This window comes from Macrobrachium rosenbergii, unplaced genomic scaffold, assembly GCF_040412425.1.
Source record: "Macrobrachium rosenbergii isolate ZJJX-2024 unplaced genomic scaffold, ASM4041242v1 13903, whole genome shotgun sequence".
NCBI classification, from domain to species: domain Eukaryota; kingdom Metazoa; phylum Arthropoda; class Malacostraca; order Decapoda; family Palaemonidae; genus Macrobrachium; species Macrobrachium rosenbergii.
In genome coordinates this window covers 723,183-746,440 of record NW_027100723.1, presented here as the reverse complement: position 1 = coordinate 746,440, position 23,258 = coordinate 723,183, and the positions used below count along the sequence as shown (strand labels likewise).

Here is a 23,258-nt window from a genome sequence, read left to right as displayed (position 1 = left end):
AAGCAAAGGAGCTGGAAGTTGATTAATTAAGGACTGAATATCTCCAATGTTAAAAGCAAGGTCTGGTGGAAGGTATAAGGAGCAGATTGTTATCCTCTTGTCCAAAATGACTGAGATAGCAACAGCCTGTAGAGTTGTATTTAATTGTATTGTGGAGTGCTGTAGAGATTTATTAATAATAATTGCAGCACCTCCATGGGCACGATCACTAGTTGGGGGATATGATTTAAATATTGAATAATTTAGTCCAGGATTATAAGCAGAGTTGCCTATCATTGTTTCCTGCAGGCATATAATACCTGGATTGAATTCATGCATTAAAACTTTCTTTACAGGTTCTGAGACCTTTACAGTGCCACTGAAGGATATCGAGCATGAATGCTAAGGTGGTAAAATGTGCTACTTCCCACTCCTTGGAGGGGAAGTACTGTTCCTAAGGTGGAGCGGGAAATTCTCCTTTATAAGAGATTGTTTTCTTAATCCCTTTTCATCTGAATTGGAGTTAAGGGTCTTTGGTTGATCTTCCTATTTTTTATTATGAACCTGATGTTCGGAATTACTACTGTGATTCTGTGCACCACTAATCCTATTTGTTTTAGGGCGGCAAGACTGAAATGAACTCAGATGTTTTTGTCCTGAATCTACTTTTGGAACCAGCTTTCTAGGAGGAGAGACCTCTTCCAAAACACTGAACCCATTTGAAGTTTTTATTTTAAAGCTATCATTATTTGGGGAAGTATTTCTTGTGCACTTCTTGGTAGTTGTAATTGTAGCTTTATTATTGTTTTTGTTTGTAGCTGTGATGATTGGTGGCTCTGAACTAGCTCTATCTAACTGGGATTGTTCCTTTAGTTTATTTTTGTTTGAAGTATCTTCAAAACAATTTCCTGAATTATTAGTTGATTTTGGCACCCTTATTTTTGGAGATGAATCGGCAGCTGTCGTAGAGGTGGCACTTAGATCGACTTTGGAAGATAAATTTTCTGTGCTTTTGGAAGTAAAAATTTTGGTATTGGACTCCAAAGCACTTTCCGACGAAAGTTTCTGACCAGTTTGGAGATTTTCATTATTATTTATAGTTTGAGAAATAGCAGGTTTGTGATATCTACTATCAGACGCAGTTATTGGTGGCCTTACATTGCTGGAAGTTTTCATAAGTTTTATTACAGAAGCATACGTAGAGTTGGCACTTTTGTTTGGCCCCATTACTGTACGCTTTGCTTCACTAATGCTGATATGTTTATTATCAGCAACTGCCAACACTTCTTGTTCCAATTTATATCTGGGACATGCCCTAGAATTTGGAGTGTGATCACCCTTACATCGAAAACAGTATCGGGCTGCTTCGCAATCATCCAAATTATCGTGCTCTGCCATCTTTTATTGTTATCGCAAGAGTTTTGAATGTGGCCATATTCAAAGCATTTGCGACACTGTTTAAGACTTCTTTTATATTTTTTAACCTGCATCCTCTCATGGCCAACAGTGATGGTATCAGGTAGGTATTTGGAGGAGAAGGTTAAAAGGATAGCTGCATCCCCACCCAGTTTTTTGACATGAGATACACAAGGAGGACATCGATGGAGTATTTCCTCTTTAAAAACATGCAAGTCTTTTGAGTAAATTACCCCTTTCAGTGTGCTAAAGAATCTGTGAGATGAAATGCATTCAATATTTTCACTTTCAGAGGTTTAAAGTTAGATAGCAGAACTGCTTGAGTCTCATTGCCAGCTTTTATTAGAAGGTTCTTTCCATACCATTTAAAATTTCCAATGGGAATGGAACCAACCTTGCTCTCAATGCATTCAGCGGCTTTTATTAAATTTTTCCCTCCCTCCTTGTAGATAGCAACATGCCATAAAGGGGAGGAAAAGCTCTGGTACATGGGGCTGGTCCATGTTCTTCAGTCTTTGGAATAAAGTCAAATGGCTCATCATTCAAGTTTTTCATTGAAAACACTTTCGTGCTGAGAACTGAGTCATTTAGAATGTGGCCATGGAGTCTTTGTTGTGCCTCACTAGCTTCCAAGGGAGAGGAAAATTTAACAAGAGCAGAAAATGACTGCTTATCTTTTTCTAGAATCAATTTAATTCTTTCCACTTTGCCAAATTGTTTTACTATACTGTATAAACATTCATAATCTAATGACAAGCCTACATTAGTGCAATAAAGGACCCTATTATTTGAATCAAATCCACCAGATTTACTAACACCCTGGTGTCTCAGTGTTTGGTTCTGTCCAACAGCCAAGCTCGTATCCATGTTCATGCCAGAAGTCGTTGCCAGTGCTGTTAAGTCCTCAGATCCAGGGGAGGGAGAACTAATAGCCAAATCCATAAATTTAATCCAGTCCACATGCAGAAGTCCAAAAAGCGCAAATCCGACACCCAAGAGCCCCTGCACAGACCCCGACAGCATATCAAAAAGGGCAAACTGGGCAGCTCTACTGTCCAGCTTCCCCACCCCAAAACACTCCCAAAATCTGCAAAGAGACCCCAAGATGCCAAGCACACATCAGACCACCACACACAAACAGGCTCATCCACCCACCCAAAACTGCTTGGTTATATCAAGAAAGTATCGTGGATCAATCAGGTATTCATGTTCTCCACCAATGGCACAAGTGAGAGTTGACTCCCAACAGTCCACCCCATACCCTACCCTTTCAGGATAGCACCAATACGCTTGCAGTGGCCCAGGTATAAGCCAATCTGCCTGCTGGGAGTTCTGCCCCCCCTAATGGGGACTGACTCCCTACTCCAACCGTACTGGTGGACTTCCGGACAAAAGCCAGGAGTTCCACCTCCAGAAACCAACCCCACTTGGACTGCGATGGGCTGATCCCCAGAGATGGTTCCACCCTCAAGATAGCCATGGGAAAAATCCCATCACCATCTCTTAGGTCCAAACCATATCGGGTGGCGACTCAACCACCACAACTCCCACAGTTAGCTTTGAATGCGAACCCCTTCCAAAAAATGAATCCCCTTCTCAGACTCACCTAAGCAGTAAAATTTTGTGAATGTGGAAATGTCCACGCCATTTCAACCAAAAACTACGTAGGATGATTTGTCAGGACCCAGGCCCAAGGCCAGGGTCCCTTAGCCCTCACCTCGTCAAGGCGTCCTACTCGAGGGGGCAAGCATATTTGAAGGTTCTTTCAATCAAGCATTAGCCTAACTCTTTCCTCATACTTTGAAGAGGAAAGGACAGAAGAATGGAAGCAGACCTCCATTCTCCACCATGGGGAAGCTTCTCCAAGATGACAGGATACTGAGACAATCAGCTCTAGCCGGGCTGGCATTTCCCGAATCGGGAGCACGGGAGAGGAAGTGGGATGGAAGTTCGATGAAAAGAATTGCCGAGACCTAAGGGAAATAGATACTTCTGAAGGAATCCATTCCCAGTTCTCAGCAATGTCGCTGCCAGCTCCAGTATCATTTCATCCAGGCATCTGCAGTAGGAGAACTTCTTCCCGGTCGATACTTCTCTCTCTTCCCTTCTTCCCTCCTCCCTTATGGAAAAGTGGGTGGAAAGAGACACAGTTATGCACACTTTCCTAGAAGGGAAGAAGAGGGCTATGTGTTCTGCAATCTTCTTCCGAAGCCTGGTACTTCTTAAGGGTCGAGTCAAGATGACCAAGATCCAAAGGTCTTGGCCATTGTCCAAAGGAAAAGGCAGTGCCCTGGTACGAACCTTGATTACCGAGGTATCTGGCAAATCTCTGAAAAAGAAAGGCAGAACCATGTAAAGGTTCATTCTTAAGGGTCGAGCCAACTCAGGATTTACGAAACCAGAGATCCAAATTGGGACAAAGTCCTTCTTCTTAGCACCAGAATTGCCCACAGAACTGCAGTCGGCAAGACCCTCCGAGACAAGAAGAATTCGTACTCTGTCAAGGCAGAGGTGAAGCTTGGTGTCTCGACCTGAATGACCTCATTCTCCGAAGACGAGAATTCATCTGGTCAATAACGCTCTCGGAAGGACCGCAGGGGTCCCCGACATTCTCGGGCCCTCGGGAACTGCAAGGGTTGTGAGTTATGAAGAATATTCATTAGGGGAGCCGTGGTCCTGTCCTGGGGATCCTTGCGCTGACTAACTGGCCCGAAGTTCTCTGAAAAACGAGGGCGATCACAACTTGAAGAGGAAAACCCTCGCTGCTTCTGAAGCGCAAAACTCCTGTACCTCTCCCCTTGGAGGGAGACCTTGACAGATCCCATGAAACCCTCCTCGGCTACCTGGTTGTACTACGAGACAATCGGGGGACCAACAACCAAAGCACGCCAGGCAGCCGAACTCCGATACAAATTTGTCGGAGCTCTCTCAGTCTGTCTCGCGCCTCTCAGAACAACTGAGAGGAAGAGAGAATAAGTGAGGAGAAAGAGAACCCCCATCTTTCCTGCCAGTAAGACCATCAGGAGAGGCGGACCGTGAGCAATAATGAACCGAAGGAGATTATTGCCACACGGGGGAAGAAGAGCACTTGTGCCGTGGCAAAGCGCTTTCCTGGGAAGAGCAGATAGTTCACTCAAACAGAGCCGAGAACCCGATTCGGAAGAACCGAGTGGGGCCGAGCAGAGCCGCGAGCCAAGCAGAGCCAGTCTCGCTAGCGCGACCAGGGGCTGGGCAGGGCTAGCAAGCCAAGCGAGCCGAGCCGAGCCGAGCTGATCGCGCGAACACAAACGGAACTGGACAGGGCAGAACTCGTCTGCCATGAACTATTGCTAAGCTTCCCAAACTCTAAACTCCTTCGAGGCCAAGGCCCCTCAAGAAGAAGGTTCAAAGGGGAATTCTGTGTCTGCTATCCTGCATATTCAAACCCTAAGGTTCAAGAAATGAGGATGAATCCCAGCCAAGCAACTGAAGCAGCAGGCGGGCAGTATCGAGACACCTGGTGTCTCTGCACCCAGACACCTGGTGTCTCAGCACCCAGACACCTGGGTGTCTTGGCACTTTCTCTCGTCCTGTGTCTATCATCAGGAGAGCGCTCGTGATTCACAGGATTCAAGCGACCCATGAAACTCCCAAAAATCAGGAGCGGCTGCTTTCAGTTTCCTAAGAGATCGAAAAGAGCCATGCACAGAACCAGTCTTATACACAATTTTCTAAGACTGGTAACGAGGGTGCGGCCTCGAGAGGCCGCTCTCTCTCAACTCCTGAAATGGCAGACCCCACAGGAGAATGCAAATTGGTTCCCGCATGAGGGCGGGAAGAGCCAACGAGAGAAACTTGTCTCCCAGAAGAGAGTCAGTCCTTTAAAAGTCCCGCAGGACTCCCGAAGGGAATCTCTTCCCTGCTTCTTCTGGTGTTTGAACCAATAAAGACACCAGACTGGTAACCCGACCGAGCCCTGTTAAGCACTCAAGGAGCACTTGTAGTGCTGGCAGGAAGAGCTGAGACACCTGGGTGCCTCCGCCCTTTCTCTCACACTGCTCCCGAACTGGGCCAGGGAGAGTACTCTCCAGACCAGATCAGGATACTCGATATTCCACCGAATCTGGAGCACTCGGAGCGGCTTGCGAACGAGTGCTCAAAGCAGCTCCCGTGTAAGGGTCGGAACCTCTAGGACTGGGAATGGGATCGCAAACCGAGGTCTGCGCACCCGCGGCTCTCTAAACACAAAACCCAGGGCTATGCGAATTGGTTTCCTAAACCAAAGGTTGGGAAGAGCCAAAGAGAGACCCACTGCCTCCTCGGAAGGAGGCAGTCCCTAGACGTCCAAGGGCATCAAGGGGAAAGAAGCAGCCTTCCTCTCCTTCGGCCAACAGAGGTCTGTCCAGTTCCCGGGACCCCCTTGAACCTCGAGGCAGCAGAAGATGAAATTGAAGGTAAGTTGAAGAAGTAGACGGCTACTTCCACAGGGTGACTTCCTTCACCTTCACTCCCACATCTCCTACAGGATGGCGGACATCATAACCTCCAGGGCAGCTAGGTAGGAACACAACGGAAGCGGCCCAGGACACCACCACCAGGAGAAGCAGCAGGCATGATCAGGACAGCCGATGCAGGAGCTAGGGAAGCGGTTCAGAAGGCAGGAGCTACAACAACGGCCAGGAACGTCACATGAACGTCACCAGCAGTGACCGGAATGATCAGGATGGCTGCGGCAGGAGACCAGGAAGAGCCGCCCAGAGACTCTCATCCAGTTAACAGAAGCTTAACACAGGAAACAGCAGGAGCAGATGGACCGCAGATGCGCCAGAGGCAGTCAGTGCCACTACATACATGAAGGCCAGCAATGACAGCAATCAATCCACATTGGAGGGAACAGAGTCGGAACGATCCCGACATGGAACTATGCCATTCCAACCAGGTACTGTGGTCGATCTCGAAGTGATACTCAATGAACATCGGGACTCTTTCATGCAAGATATCCCCTGAGATATCCAGCCAACTACTGCTGTGCCCGCGATGCTCACTGTCAACCTGAAAGAAAAAGCAAAGATGATTAGTAGATGGAGACTCCTCTCACTACAAGGGGAACTGCCCTACGCAGTAAGAGGAGGCCCCTTAGAAGAGGTCGCCCAACCGCCCACGGGCCCCCCTCCTCACGGTCTTTGGCCGACAAGCTAGCGAAGAGGGTGAAGGAGAGAGATCTCTACCAAAGGAGAGAAAAGGAAGAACTTACAGGGAGAGAGAAAGATGGAGGGGAGTCCACCAAGGGCGCCGTGGAAGCGGAACTTACCGACGAGGCCCACAACCTTCCCCCCACAACTCTCTATAGCGCAGGTGGTGAAAACAACATTCAGCACAAGTAAGAAGGAAGTAGTCATGCCCTTGTACACGGAGGGCGGGAGCCCAAGAAGCCCTTGCGTCCCAATCAATGAAGGGGAGCGAAGATATTACGTCCCGACTAACATCTCCGAACGTACAGGGGAATGCCTTCAGTATCTAAATAAAGAGCAACTGAAAGAGAAGCATTACCACTCAGTTACGCCCCTCTAAATACGCCCTTGGCCATCGAACCCAAAACACTGACGCGGGGGACTGACAGCTTATGCAAGGTTATCACAAATCGTGGGTTTGTATTAATAATTATCAAACACACGTAATATATACACAAAAATACATTAAGATCCCACCGGGATAATAAAGAGCTTAACGCCAGTCAGGCAAAGAGATCCAAAACCACGTCTGCAACACATGACGGCTGAAAGCAAACTGGAATGTTTACATCCGGGCAGGCGGGTGCAGGTATTCCCGCCTACCTGGCGGTAGTTACTGTCTAACCACCTTGTTCAAGAGTTTAATGGACATGTCCAGCCTACGCTGAAAGTAATTAGTAATGTAAAGGGCCGACAGTTTGCATAACGTGTCTGAACAAACTCGGGATAATTATGGAAGGGGTTAAAAGAACAGGTTCTTCTTCTTCCTTGTGTTCTTCTGTTCTTTGCAAAAACTCTTACTAGCAGAATAGGCACTCAGAGCAACTTGTGACCCTGTCTGTTCGTATCTCTGAATGTTCATAACTTGAATGTTCGCAAGTAGGGTGGTGACTGCAGGCAACAACCAGAAAAGGAAGGGAAATCTTATACTCAAGTTTAATCCTCAAAAGTTCTTATGGCAAGTCCAAGTCGGGCAGTGAGTCTGAGAGATGTCTGAATTTAAAGGTGGCCAAAAGCAAAGTGGAATGCAGACCGACACGTGGGCAGGGCTTCCCCTACCTGTCAATAGTCAACTATCTTGTCAGTAAAGCTTAAACAGACATTTGCAAGCTAAATCCTTTGTAGAAAACAAAGGTTTTTATTTGTGTAGGAACATGTAAAGTTTCAAACCGCGGCAGCTTGAACGCAGGTAAATCTATATAAATGACAAAGTTTTGTGATTCAGCTTTTACCAAGATATTCACTTGTGAAAGACAAATACAGGGTATTTGTATTCTCGTAAAGAAAGAGTTGAATGTATTTAACGCCTATCATCACTGTGCTATTAAGTACAAAAAAAAAAAAAGACAAACCTTTTTGCATTCATTCAGAAGCAAATAATTGCAAACTTTGCTTGCCAAATCGTTTACTTCTTCTTCCGATAGTCCTTGTGATGGAGTGTCTGGAGTGCAGTTATCATCATCCTCATTACTGCTTACCTAGAAGATTAAAAAGAATTAGTAACTGATTTTTGTCTTCATCTCCAAATAGCAAATTTTACAAATGATTTGTATTTTTCCTAACATACAATCCTGAAGTTCTTTACATTTGGATAAGCTTGCAAACATGAGCTGGAACAGTCATTAAAAACTTACTGACAAGGTAGTTAGCTACTGACAGGTAGAGATAGCCCTGCCCATTTTTTGGTCTGCACTCCACTATGCCTTTCAGTCCAGGTGCCAGATACGAGGCATGGCTGATGTGGGCCATTATGTAAAGAACTTCAGGTTTTCATGCTAGAAAAAATATAAATTACTTTAAAAATTTGCTTTATTTGTTCCTTCAAAAATATAGCAAATTTTTTAATTAATTTATATTCTTCATAACAAAAAACCTGAAGTTCTTTACATAAGATTTAGCTTGCAAATGTGAGCTGGAATGGCAGTTTAACTTTCAGATAAGGTTGTTAACTACTGACAGTAGGGGGAAGCCAACTCATTAGTCTGCACTCCACTTTATCATTCTGCCCAGGTACCAGAAAGCAGGGTGGCTAAGGTGGGATGTGAATGTAAAGACCTTCGTGTTGGTATGCTAGGAAAAATGACATTTCTGAGCTCGTCCCTGTGTCAGCCGGTGAAATATCCATCCAGCACATATTTCTAGGTAAATACTTTGCTAAATATACCAGAGAAAAAAGCTATCAGGAATGCTGGGGTTACTACCCCCAGATCGATCATCTATAATAAAATAGACGTCGGTATAGGTAAGGGTGAGTGATTGTTGTCACTGCCACAGGACCGTACTCTGAAGATATCCCAATGACAAAACCCCCGGAACGCGGGGAGCCGATCCAGCGCCCACACTCACCCGCCCGCCAACCGACGACCCCAGCGCCATCTGAACTCATTCCATTCTAGCACGTACTTGAGTTTAAAGCTTTTTTGTGCTGCTTCCTTTTTTGGATATTTTGGATTATATTCATCATGGCATCAAGTAACTTCACCGTATCTAAGTTAAGTACCATCTTCTTGTGGGGTTTTTACTACTTGTGAGGCTCTTATAGGCCCGTAAATTAATATTTACAGGGTCATATATCGGATGTTCCCGGCATTCGCCGCCTCAGCCATGATGACCTTGAAGTACACTCTTGCAGCTGGTTTCTGCAAGGGTTTTCTTTCGGTCGCTTACATTTTTATGCAGGTTTTATAATTCCCCTTCAAGAAGTTCCCTTTGGAGATGTTTTTCTATGTCAAGCAGGTCCTGGTACCTTGATTAGCGCTGTTCCTTACGGAGGCCTCCTCCTCTTATTTTGGTTCTTATAGTTAATTCATAAAAATACCAGGTTCTCGTTCGGTAGATTTCCTCTCAGGGTGGTGCTATCTTTTGTCAGCTTCTGACCTATGGTGTATTGGATGTCATGAATAATTTAGCTTTATTATGATCCAAGCTCGGCGTCAGGTGCAGTCTAATGGCTGCCTACTTCCTGTTCATTATGCTCAGTTAGGCTAACAATATTAAAAATAAGTTCTTTAATTTTGTATATTTATTCATATTACGGGTACTTATATGTAAACTGGTTAATTTTAATGATATTTATTAAAAATGGGGATCCTAGCCTGACCCTCTCATTCCAATCGGTGGGTTAGGCCATTCAGGTTAGGTTTCGCATTGTCTTAGCTCCCATCTCTCCCGACTATTGTTGTTCTTGGCGGGGAGGGAGGGGTAGGCTGGTCGAGGGAGTTCCTGTTTGTTGTTCCATCCGCCTTACCGCTTGTTTTGGGTTTGCTGGAGTATCTGAAACCCCTGTCCCCTCCTCCCTCTGATGAGGGAGAGCGAGAAGACAAACAATGTGGGGTATCTTCTTCGAGCATTGCCCTCCTACCCTATGGGTCGGTTGCTGGTTGGACTACGTTACAGGAATTTCTCTCCCTTTCAACCCTCTCCTTCTTCCTTCTCTCCTCCCCGATTGTCTAGGCTGCGCCTTCATGAGGAGGGTGAGAGTTTGGTGATTACTTTAGATTAATGCTGTTACCCTATCCTTTCCTAGTACTTAAGTGAGTGTCACGAGTCTCCCTACGAATAGGTAGTCGATACGTTTGTTTCGGCGCCCCGCAGGGAGTTACAATCAGTGGGTGGGGGTATCCCCCATTCTGTTAACAATAAAACTCGGTCCCACTTTCCAAGTAGGTTTTAAACCTCCCCTACCCCCTCCCTGTCTTGCCAGTGGTATGTCATCTCCTCACGTGCGGAACGTCGGTCTCTCCGATTGTCTCACGGAGGAGGACTGGTCGGGTTCCCAGTTGAGAGTCACCCACCCTCCTGGGCCCCGTTCTAGTGTCATCTGCTAGGCTAGTGTTTCGTTGGTTCACTCTCCGGTGGATCGAGCTGAACTCCGATCACTTTCAGGGTTCAAATACTTGTTCGCTAATTCCGCTCCGCCGTCCCCGGCCCTCCCGTTGCCTCCGGTGCTTTTGGTCTTCCGAGGGTTGGCTTTAGTCACATCTAGCTTTCTAGCTGTGTAAGGACTAATGGTAATGATTTACCCCGCCTTCCCCATTGTAACCAAGTGTCAGAGGTACGGGATCCTGGAGGGGTCTGCGTCGAAACACGGCGACCTTCAGTGTATTGTTATCCTATATCGTTAACCAGTTACTTAGTGCCATTATAATTTATGCATACATCATGTTTTGCTCTAGTTTTTTACCCCACCGGAATGCTTCGGTGGACCCGGTATAAACTAAGGCCTGCTGCCGGGCTCGGCAGTATCTATTCTTGTTAAAATTACTAATATGAGTTGCATGATCCTGATTAAGGTCCTATTCCGCTGTCCTATCTCCGGCGCTCCTTGATCTAGTATGGTTATGTTTTGCTCTAATTTATCGCACCGAGCAATGCTCCTACAGGTCCGGTTAAATTATTTTAATTTACTCCAATACCTACTATAGTTTGAAGTCCTTTAGATTAGTAGGTTCATATACTGTTATACTTACAGACGGTTCGTTGTGAGGAGCCCGGGTGCTCTGCGGTACTGCACCAGCCCTATGGGCATGTCATCTGTCGATCCCATGCGGGCTGTGCAGTCCGGTTGGATGACCTAGTCATGTGGCACCTGGACGGTTGTGAGGTCTGCTTCGCTCTTTACAAGCATGTCCAGGACGAGTCGGTAAGCTTATAGTTACGGCCTTTAGTTTTCCTGGTATCCTCGTTTTATTTACGTTATGGGCTTAATATATGAATTATATATTTCTCACCAAGAACTTCGGTTGTTAAGTCTCTCCCCTCTTCCAGGCCGGTCGAACCCTCCCGGTGACGCCAGTTGAGGTTCTCTTTGAGCCTGGGTGGCTGGGTTTGGAAGGAATGTTCCATCGGGAAACCGTATGTTCTAGATGAGAACATCCGAACTTGCTCTACCCGCGCCTGGATCTCAGCGGCTGTCCCTGCGGTAGTCGCTGCTCCCGTCATCGAGCAGATCCGGTAGAAACTCAGCTTCTCCAGGACCCAAAGCCTCTCCGGGTGTCGGAGGAAGTAGCGGCCATAGATCTCGACCTGGAGCCGATGAATACAGGAACAGGACCAGGAGGGTAGGTGGCTTTTGGTCTTCGAGGGTTGGCTTGGTAAGTGAGGCAGTGGTGGCGGGCTCCCTTTTTGATTCTCCTTCTTCCACCGCTTCATTTCAGGGTTTTCATAAGTCTTCTCTTTTGAGGACCAGTTACCCAATCCACTGTCCCCAAATTGAAGAAGACTTGGAATACATATAAGTCCTCGTCTTCCCGCTCATCCCCTTTCCCCGGTGAAGCCACGGGATGATAGTCCGGGCTTCCACAGGCAAGGCCACTGTCTCTGCTAAGAGTCTATTCGAGGGCAGCTAAATAGCCCTCCTCGCCTGCCTGCCTGACCCGGAGGCTTTGCAGGGATGCTCCAGCAAAAATTCTCATCAGAGGTAGATGCTAAGCTGAGTAATGTTTTGCGGAGAGGCTGCAGAGCCAGGAGACCATGCTCTCCGGGTTCATGCTCTCTCGGCGGGTCCGCTATTCATTATCCCGTTCTAATTTACTCTGCCTCCCTCCATTCGACAAGGGGAATCCATGGCGTTTTGCCCTTCATGCTCCCGGCATGAAGATACCCTTACCATCGAGGGTCTAGGCACGCACAGACTCGAGGAGTTAGAATTCTTTCCTCCTGATCTGCTGCCCCCCTACCCAGGCTTCGCCAGACTGACGGAGGAAGCTTGGGTGAGATCGGATAAGGTCCCAAAGGAGACAGTAATCTTCCCGAGGGACCAGGCGCAGTCCGCCTTGATGCGCTCCTGTAGTGAATGGCAGGCGGAGAACACAAAGTTGACCCCCTTCAAGGGCAACTTTACAATGTTCTCGTTGGGTGATAAGGTCCCAACCCCCTGCATGACTAAGGTAGCCCTCGCGACGGCCCAGGCTTGCTCGGAGGGTAAGCCGTTGCCTCAGCTCCGGGAGACTGATCCCACCTCGCTGATCTTCCCCGGAGACGATGAGTTCTGGAAAGACGCCCCGGCCACCTTTACTTCCGGTAAGTTGGACCCGGAGTGCGCATCCAACATCTTTAGCGAACACCTTCCCAAATTGCCAGAGGCTCTCCTCAAAGCAGAGTTTGAGGCTAGGTGTCGGCTGAGCCGATCTCTTAACTCACTGTGCCTGGCGGAAGCAACCGCTGTGACGTTCGCGGAAGAGCAACTCTTCCAAGTCCTGACGAAATCCCTATTGGCGGGATTTCAGGCGGACTTATATGACTTTATGGTAGCGACTGAATTGCATAAATTCATCTTCAACGATGCTACCATCAGACATGAGCCTAACAAGCTCATGAAAAGTTCCTTCTGGGGGGCTAACCTCTTCCCAGAAGAAGAAGTCAATAATGTCCTGGCAGAGGTAACCAGGGCAAATCAGAGTTTGCGCTCCCGCTGGGGTATCCCCGCCTTTAAGCGGAAGACCCCCGAGTCCAGCGGCCCTCAAGGCAGACCTGGCAAACGTTACAGGAAGCACAGGAGACAACACCAGCAGGCTGTTGTCCAGGCTGTACCTGTCTCAACAGTTTGCCAGCCTTCTACCTCAAAGGCCCAACCCCAACAGTTCGTGCTGGTGCAGCCAGCTCAACACTCTCTTGCCGCTCCTTCCTTCGTGACGTCTCCAGTGTTCAACCCTTCTTATGAGGGCCAGGGGTCGTTTCGGGGCCTTAATAGGAGCGCAAGGGGGACTAGAGCGAGAGCCCCCTTCAGAGGCAAGGCTGCCTCGCGAACCCCCTCCCGGGGAAGAGGAGGTCGCGGTAGAGGAGGCAAGCCTGCTCCCTCCCAATGAGAACAATCAGGTAGGCGGCAGACTTTATCTGTTCAGGGACCGGTGGACCTTCAGTCCATGGGCCCACAGTATAGTCTCCAAAGGTTTGGGCTGGAGCTGGATCAAAGGACCTCCACCTTTGACCAGATTTCATCAACCATCTTCCAAAGCTCTGCGGGACTTTGCGACGGAATTACTCCTAAAGAGAGCCATAAAGAAAGTGAGACACCTGAAATTTCAAGGCAGGCTGTTCAGTGTTCCCAAGAAAAACTCCAGTCAACAAAGAGTAATCCTGGATCTGTCGCGTCTCAATCTTTATATTCAATGCGACAAATTTCGCATGCTTACAATCGCACAGGTAAGGACTCTACTTCCTCGTGGAGCCGTCACCACCTCTATAGATCTTTCAGACGCATATTATCACGTCCCGATTGCGCGGAACTTCTCTCCCTTCCTAGGTTTCAGACTGGGGAAACAGGCTTACTCGTTCCGGGTCATGCCATTCGGGCTCAACATAGCACCCAGAATCTTTACGAAGCTGGCGGAAACAGTAGTACAACAGTTGCGGTCCCGGGGGATATCGCTAGCGGCATACCTAGACGATTGGATAATCTGGGCATCCAACGTCGAGGAGTGCCGAAGAGCTACGGCCATAGTGATCGAGTTTCTGGAATCCTTAGGCTTTCAGATAAACAGGGCGAAGTCCCGCCTAACTCCAGAGGCCCGATTTCAGTGGCTAGGTATCCAGTGGGACCTAGTTTCACACAAACTGTCTATTCCACCAGCCAAACGAAGGGAGATAGCCAAAGCCACCAGGCAATTCCTCAAAAACAGGAAAGCCTCTCGCAGAACGCAAGAAAGAATCTTGGGTTCCCTTCAATTCGCATCGGTAACAGACCTGCTTCTAAAAACAAAGCTGAAAGACATAAACAGAGTGTGGCAAAGACGAGCCAATATCAAACTCAGGGACAAAGTGTCATTGATTCCTCAAGTACTAAGGAAAAGACTCGGCCGTGGTCCACAGTCAAGGGTCTCTCAAAGTCAGTTCCCCCTTCAATTTCCCCCCCAGCCTTAATAATCCACACAGACGCTTCCGTTAAGCGGCTGGGGAGGATACTCACCAAAAGAAAAGTACAGGGCACATGGTCCACGATGTTCCGTCAGTTCCATATAAACATCTTGGAAGCGATGGCAGTATTTCTAACACTGAAAAAACTTCGCCCCGCCAACCAGGTTCATATCAGGCTGGTGTTGGACAGTGCGGTAGTAGTACATTGCATAAACAGAGGGGGTTCCAAATCAAGCCGGATAAACCAAGTGATGATAGCCATCTTCTCACTAGCAGAGAAACACGGCTGGCACCTGTCAGCTACCCATCTGGCAGGGGTCCGGAATGTTATTGCAGACTCCCTGTCCAGAACAGCTCCGCTGGAGTCAGAATGGTCCCTGGACAAGGCTTCTTTCGAATGGATCCGCCGGCAGGTTCCGGGCCTTCAAGTGGACTTGTTTGCCACGGAGAGCAATCACAAACTTCCTTGTTATGTTGCTCCCAACCTGGACCCTCAAGCTCACGCCACAGATGCAATGTCCTTAGACTGGAACAATTGGCAGAAAATTTATCTGTTTCCGCCAATAAATCTACTGATGCCAGTGTTGCACAAGCTCAGGTCATTCAAAGGCCAAGTGGCCTTGGTAGCCCCCAACTGGCCGAAGAGCAATTGGTTCCCTCTTCTTCTGGAGCTCAAGTTACGATGTCATCAATTACCCAAACCACAGCTGACTCAAATAGTGCAAACAAGGACTGTGTCAGCTTCCTCAAAAATTCTGAATGCCCTGGCTTTATGGACTTTATGAAATTTGCCGCTCAAAGAGGGGCGGATATTGATCCCATTAATACTCTGTTTCTTGAGTCAGACAAAAGAGATTCTACCCTCAGACAATATGACTCAGCAGTTAAAAAGTTGACATCCTTTTTAAAGGAATCTGAAGCCCAAACCATGACCGCCAATTTGGCAATATCATTCTTCAGGTCACTGTTTGAAAAGGGTCTGGCCCCGGCCACCATAACCAAAGCAAAATCAGCTTTGAAAAAGGTGTTTTTGCATGGCTTTAAGATTGATTTAACAGATTCATACTTTTCATCCATTCCTAGAGCATGCGCCCGTTTGCGACCAGTGACCCGTCCTCATACGGTTTCCTGGTTCCTTAATGATGTTCTAAAATTAGCCTCAGAAATTAATAATGATCAATGTTCTTATTTAAATCTGTTAAGGAAGACCTTGTTCTCAATTAGTCTAGCTTCAGGAGCCAGAATTTCAGAACTGTCTGCTCTCTCTAGAGGTGTCAATCACGTAGATTTCCTTCCATCAGGAGAAGTTCTGCTTTCCCCAGATCACAGATTCTTAGCAAAAAACGAAGACCCTCAGGATAGGTGGTCCCCCTGGAAGGTTGTCCCTCTTCCACAAGACCTGTCCTTATGCCCAGTCGCTACCCTGAGGGCCTACTTACAAAGAACTTCTCAGTGTTTGTCTGGTCCTCTTTTTATCAGGGAAAAAGGTGGAACACTTTCTTTAAAGGCTATAAGACAACAAATCCTGTACTTTATCAAGCAAGCTAACCCGGATTCAGTCCCTAAGGTTCATGATATCCGAGCGGTGGCTACCTCTACTAATTATTTTCACAATATGAATTTCGCTGAAATGAAAAAGTACACGGGTTGGAAATCTCCATCAGTGTTTAAACGCCACTACCTGAAATCACTAGAAGCTCTGAAATTCCCTGCGGTGGCTGTAGGGAGCATTATCCCTCCACCTTAAATTAATCCTTAATCCCTATCCTTTCACCCCCGCCCGCCTGCCTCATTTATTTGCCCTGCCATTTTCTCCTGGACCAGACATGCCTCGCAGCCTGGCTCCTAATATTATAATGTACAATCTTGCGGTGTTAGTTTTAAGTATGTGATATGTTATACTCACTGTGATTTAGTTTTAAGGCCAGAGGTACCCTATAAGTTTTGTCTTTTATTTTGTGTCAGTACCTCGCCACTATAGTATTAATGTTGTATATAGTTTATTCTCATGTTCTTTATTATAGTATAAATTATATCCCTAGTCATATCTCAGTTGTTCAGCTATACCTATAGTATTTAATTATATTTTGGGGATAATTAAAACTGTTTTTAATAATGGTGTTTTTATACATGATCACCTAAACTTTTATCACTTTTAGACTTTCACCAAGACTTGGTATGATTCTCTGTTATGATTTCACCGGCTGACACAGGGACGAGCTCAGAAAAGGGATTTTGACAGGGACGAGCTCAGAAAAGGGATTTTGACAAAGGAAAAATCTATTTCTGAGGGAGGCCCTGTGTCACCCGGTGACCCACCCAAGATCTAGGTTTCCCTCCCTGAATAGGCATACCAAGCTTGTGGGGGGGTGCTAGCCTGGAATGAGTTCAGATGGCGCTGGGGTCGTCGGTTGGCGGGCGGGTGAGTGTGGGCACTGGATCGGCTCCCCGCGTTCCGGGGGTTTTGTCATTGGGATATCTTCAGAGTACGGTCCTGTGGCAGTGACAACAATCACTCACCCTTACCTATACCAACGTCTATTTTATTATAGATGATCGATCTGGGGGTGGTAACCCCAGCATTCCTGATAGCTTTTTTCTCTGGTATATTTAGCAAAGTATTTACCTAGAAATATGTGCTGGATGGATATTTCACCGGGTGACACAGGGCCTCCCTCAGAAATAGATTTTTCCTTTGTCAAAATCCCTTTTTTATAATAAAATAAAGTTTTATATATACTTGCCCAGTAATTACCTAGCTATTAGTTTCTTTTAACTGGCAGCTTAAAATTTTGAAATTGTGGGTCACGCTAGTTTGTTTTGGTTATGGCGACGTGCCCCGCACACTTCTGGGTGTAAGAAGAGGTACAACATAGCAAAGAGCTTGTAAAGTCCCCCCTCAAAGCGTTCTCTGTGGAGAACATCCCGTTTTCTGCGGTGCCTTTCCGCAACCTAAGGTTGAGCGGAATATATATTTATCATCACAATTATAAACTTATGTATATACTGTACTGTCTTTCCAAGCAATCATTTATTATGTACAAGTAACCAGATATTTATTTCATATGTCAGACATTGTTTATCACTATGTTCTCTGTATAAACCTGTCCTGTTTTTAAGGAACTAGTTTGACCTCATGTCACCAGTAAATCTTTGTACCAGCAGTCTTTGCGCACTAAACAGACGTCCGCATCCCGCTTTATAAGCAGCTATTTTTTTATCAATACATCAGCAGTACTTGTCTCCCTGCTCATTATTTCGCACCTCCCTCACAAGCTTCAATTTGTTTATGTCCTTATGTTCAAGTGAGGAGAGGCAGGTGGGCTCCCATCATATAATTACTAGGTAAGTATATATAAAACTTTATTTTATTATAAAAAAATTTCATTTTTATATAAGTAACTTACCCAGTACTGTAATTACATAGCTGATTCCCACATTGAATGGATGTGGGAATATTGGCACTCACCTTATCCAGTAGAGGCAAGGCGGTAAACCTTGAGGGCCTACTACTACAGTGGGTGCTTTGTAGCGATTGACTAATTTCCGAGGGCTAGCAAAGAACAACAAGATGCCCCTGCTCAGGGTGCACTACCACACAAAATAACCAGAATAAATAGTCACCATAACCACCAAAAATCAAATTAAAAACAACAATACCCAACCATTAAAACCAAAAGACTGGAGGGTACTCCAAGTACATAGTACTCCCAGGCTCCCCAAAAAACTCAACACCCTAAGCAAGGCGAAGAGATTCAAGAAAGGACATTGCTTTCTACGTTTCCTCCCCCAACACCATGCCAGCCACATAAAACGGACCCAAGGTATTGCACTGATAGTAAGTAGTCTCGATATCCCTTAAGTAATGTGATGCATACACCGACTTGCACTTCCAAAATGTCGCTTGCACAATTGACGTGAGGGATAAACTGTGCTTAAACACCAAATACTTAGCCACTGCTCTTATCTCATGTAAGAGGAGAGGGAGTCTTTGCTCACCATGGAATGTGCTTCCAAATCAAGTTCCTGAGAAAAGATGCCAGGGCATTCTTAGACAAGGGTCTAGAGGGATATTTCACCGAACACCAAAGATTCCTTGAAGTACCACGAATTTCCTTTATTCTGTGAAGATAAAACTTATGGGCCCTTGCTGAACAGAGAGTTCTTTCTTCTTCAGACGGCCCTACTACCTCGGACAAGCTCTTGATCGTAAAAGAACGAGGCCATGGATTCAATGGTGATTTGTTCTTAGCTAAAAAGTCTATGGAAAAGGAGCAAACTGCATTCCCCTGAGAAAATCCGATGTGTCTGTCCAAAGCATGGATTTCACTGGATCTCTAGGCAATGGCCAAGGCAACCAGAAAAAGAATTTTCCTGGTTAGATCCCTTGAAGAGATATTGCATGGGCTCAAAACGTGAACTGGCCAGCCACTTAAGTGTCACGTCTAAGTTCCAGAACAGCAAAGGTTTTTCTTTAAGCTTTGCGGTATCAAAGGACTTAATAAGGTCAGACAAATCCTGGTTAGACGATAAGTCCATTCCTTTATAGTGGAAAACCGAGCTAAGCATAGCTCTGTAGCCTTTAATGGTAGAGGTGGAAAGTCCTTTAGTGGAGCATAGGAACAGAAGGAAGTCCACTATTTCTGCTACAGAGGTATTAGAAGAGGACACGTTATTTCATCTGCACCAAGACCTGAAGATGGACCATTTAGCCTGGTAGACATTATCTGATGACTGTCTTCTACACTTCGCAATTGCGTATGCAGCCGCTCTTGAAAAGCCCTTCTTTTGGAACAAAAATTGCCTAACAGTTTGAATCCCGTTAGGGCCAGAGAAGACAGGTTTTAGTGGAATCGACGGAAGTGAGGTTCCCTGAGAAGTTGTTGCTTCTGTGGCAGCAGTCTCGGGAAGTCCGCAAGAAGTTCTGGCAGATCCGGGAACCACCCTTTTGCTGACCAGAAGGGGGCTATCAAGATCATGGACAGGTTTTGATGAGACTGGAATTTGTCGATGACTTGTCTAACTAAACTGAATGGGGGAAAGGCATACTGATTTTTGTCCGACCAGTCCTGGAACATTGAATCAGTTGCCCATGCCAAGGGACCTGGTACTGGTGAGCAGAAGAGAGGAAGTCGGTGATTCCTGGATGACGCGAACAAATCTATCATGGGTTTGCCCCAGAGCTTCCACAGATCCAGACAAACTAACAGGTCTAATGTCCATTCTGTGGGAAGGATCTGTCTCTGACAGCTCAGTTCGTCTGCCAGAATGTATAGTCTCCCTTGGATAAAATGCGTTGTCACTCGAGTGTCGTTCTGGTGTAACCAAAGAAGACGACCCCTTGCCGCTTCGTACAGGGGGAAAGAGTGGGTTCCCCCTTGTTTCTTGATGTACACCAGTGCCATCATGTTGTCTGAATGCACTGCTACTGTCCTCCCCTGAATTTCTGAAGCAAAGCACTGCAGTCCCAGAAATATAGCCTGTAATTCTTTGACACTGATGTACCTGTTTTGCTGTTCCTGAGATCAGGTCCCTGACACTTCTTTTAACCCCAAAAGAGCTCCCCAACCTAGGTTCAACGCATCTGAAAAGAACTCTAGGCTGGGGTTCAGAGGTTGAAGAGAGTTCCCTTCTGACAGTCTCCTCCTGGAATTCCACCAACGAAGGTCGTCCTTGATTTCCAGCGTTATCAGGAACACAAACAAGTCCAGAAACTTTTTCCTGTTCCAGCTGGCTCTGAGGAAGAATTGGAGAGGTCTCAGGTGCAGTCTTCCCAGAGTGACGAATTGTTCCATGAATGAGAGGGTGCCTAGAAGACTCATCCATTGATTGGCTGAGCAAGTTTCGTTCCAGAAATTCTTCCACTCTGAAGACACTTTTCTATTCTCTTCAGGACTGGAAAAACCCAAAAATCCCAAAAGTTGATCATCATTCCTATATAAGGAATCTCCTGAGAGGGCATCAGGAGAGACCTGTCCTGATTGATGAGAAGACCCAAGTTTTGGGCCAAGAGAAGAGTTGTACGAATGTCCTCCATACATTGAGCTTTCGAGTGGGAACGTAGTAATCATTCATCTACATATAGGGAGATCTTTATCAAATGAAAGCCATTTCACTAGAGGAGCCAATACCCTGGTGAACACTTGCAGCGCCATTGAGAGACCGAAGCACAGAGCCCGAAATTGGAACACCTTGCCCTGAAACACAAACCTGAATTTCTCGCACTGGAATGTGAAAGTACGTGTCCTGCATGTCAATGGACGCCATCCATTCTCCCTGGCGAATGGATGCAAGGACAGTTTGGTTTGTTTCCATCTTGAATGTTGTCTTTTTGACAAAGACATTTAGAGCACTTACATCCAAAACAGGTCTCCAGCCCCCCCGATGACTTGGGCACTACAAAGAGACGGTTGTAGAATCCCGGAGAATGAATGTCCTCTATTACCTCTGTAGCCTCTTTCTGAACAAGAGACTCGACCTCTAGCAAGAGAGCAGCAAATCTCTCTGAGCCTGGAGAGTAAGCTGTCAATTAGACAGGCTTGCGGATTAGAGGAGGTTTGTTAAAAAAGGGGATAGTGTAACCCTCCTTTAGGACAGACACTATCCAGGGTCCCACTCCCTTTTGTTCCCATTTCTTGGAGGTAGACTTGGAAGAGGACTTCTTGATGGAACGCTGTGGGAAACGGGTATATGTTCTTGTTCTAGCATGTGCTCTAGAACTCGAAGGATCCTTGGGGCATCTCACAGATTGGGAGAGCAGGTCCTGAGTGTTCTTTTTCTGCAGGTCAGAGGCGATGTCCAGTACTGTAGCCTGGGGGAAAAGGTGCGTCTTGTCCAAGGGGAGAAGAGGAGGGCCGATCTCTTGAGATGGAGTGACGCCTTTTGAAGTAAAAGAACACCAAAGCTCTCTTTTCTTAAGCACACCCATGGCATACAGACTAGCTCACTCCTGCATACTATCACAAACGCCCCTGTCAATACAGGAAAGTACTCCTAAGAGATCCAAAGAGATTTCTCGAGGTAACAAGGAGCATTCTCTAAGCTTGCGCGCTAGTGCGCCCACCTCCCAGTCTAGGAAGCTCATCACTTTGAAAACCTTTAAAATATTCTTGAGAAGGTGCTAGTTGCGAGGCTGAAAACAATTTTGGCTGAGGAGAAAGCTGATCTCCTAACCAAGTCGATAAGTCCAGAGAAGTCTCCCTGAGCGGAGGCAGAGACTCCCAGGGAAGGAGTTTCTCTGCTCGCATAAAACCTGTAGCTCGATCTGGACAACTTGGAAGTCGGGAAACAAAAAACTGCTTTGCATTGTTCCCTCTTCTCAGAAAAACCACCCTTCTACTTCCTTCAGTGCCTTCTTCGCTGAAGAAGAGAGAACCAAATTCGGTAACCTCGAAGAAAATGAGGGGGCTTCCATAAAGAAAGTTGAAGCAGGAAAGGAGGAAGTAGCTGGCGAAAAGAAACTTGGAAAGGTCACTACCAGGAACCTCAACAACGCAGAGTACGCCGACGAAGGGGCATCTTGGTCTGGAACAACCTCTTCCTCAGAAGAAACAGGAGAAAGTGATATGTCCACTGTCATCTGAGCTGTAGAAGGAGCCTTCTGAAGCAAACTGAGAATATTATCCAGTTTGCTCTGAATTGGGTCAACTGAAGGAGGAACAATGTCCGAGACGACACTACCATGAAGCAGTGGAGGAGCGGGCGCCAATGGGCACTTGGGGGGCACTGTAGAGATGGGAGTCAGTGACGAAACCTGATGGCTAACGGGCACCAATGGGCACTCATCTGCAAACGGAGCTTGGGCGCTTCAATGCTAGTTGCTGGCTGTAGAGATGAAGGTGCTGGATGCACAACTCCTGATGAAGTAGTTCCTTTATTCGACAAAGAACGCCTACGTGCCACAACTTATGACTGTCATCAGAAGAAGCGGAAGAGAATTGTTCTGGGCTATCCTAGTGACTACACGAGGGGCGCGCTGAATCCTTGCCCTTCTTACAAGGAACAGGAGAAGAAATCTCAAAATCCACGGCACGCCTTTTCAGCAAGGAAATATACTGTTAAATTTAAGCTGCAAGTTGTAGCTGAAGCTGAGAAAGCAATGTTCAGGCTGTGGACATACTGTAAACTATCGTGAATCCTTTCAACATGGATTAAACTTGCAGTCATAATTAAAATCAACAGATTTTAATCAAAACTGCTGTGCAGACCCAAAGAACATATTGCTGTTATTTTTATGCTCAATAAACAATAAATACGTCAGGGCCTTGGCCTATGATGAAATCAAGCTAGCCAAACAGCCATCTTCCATATTTTTTACACAAAACAAATGCCCCTGGGTGGCCATGACTCATCTACTATCCAAAATAATAGATGAATTCATTTCGATTGCACAATTAACTTGGAGTGTCGATTTTTGACTCCAGACTGATGGTGTTGAGTATAATGAAAAATAAGCTGGGTAAAATAAAGTATCTAGGTGGATAGATTTAACGCTAACTAGAAGAAATTAAAGCGCTCAGAACTGAGTTAAATGCAGGATAAACCCACGTGAACATTTCCAAACCAAAACGTTGATTTGATCGCAATTTATAATACAAAAGCAATTAAGAACATATACAATATTTCTTGGATATGTGAATTAAAGTCTTAACATTTTAAAAGATCCATGGAAAAGATGCATCCACTGAACATCTTTGTGTTGACGTTTGTATAATATGATATGTGAATATCATAGGAGATTATAATGTAGTCTATTATTGCAGCCTTTGTAAATAACAATACTAGAACTACCAGTGTCAG

General features: G+C 46.2%; 1 protein-coding gene across 1 annotated transcript in view; it reads right to left on the bottom strand.

The window, feature by feature from the left end:
• LOC136837970 (non-structural maintenance of chromosomes element 3 homolog) overlaps positions 1–23,258 on the bottom strand; it is a 344,558-nt gene that overhangs the window by 283,679 nt on the left and 37,621 nt on the right. Inside the window, exon 3 of the mRNA XM_067102838.1 lies at positions 7,958–8,083. Coding sequence (XP_066958939.1) covers positions 7,958–8,083 — 126 coding nt within the window. The remainder of the gene's footprint in view (positions 1–7,957; positions 8,084–23,258) is intronic.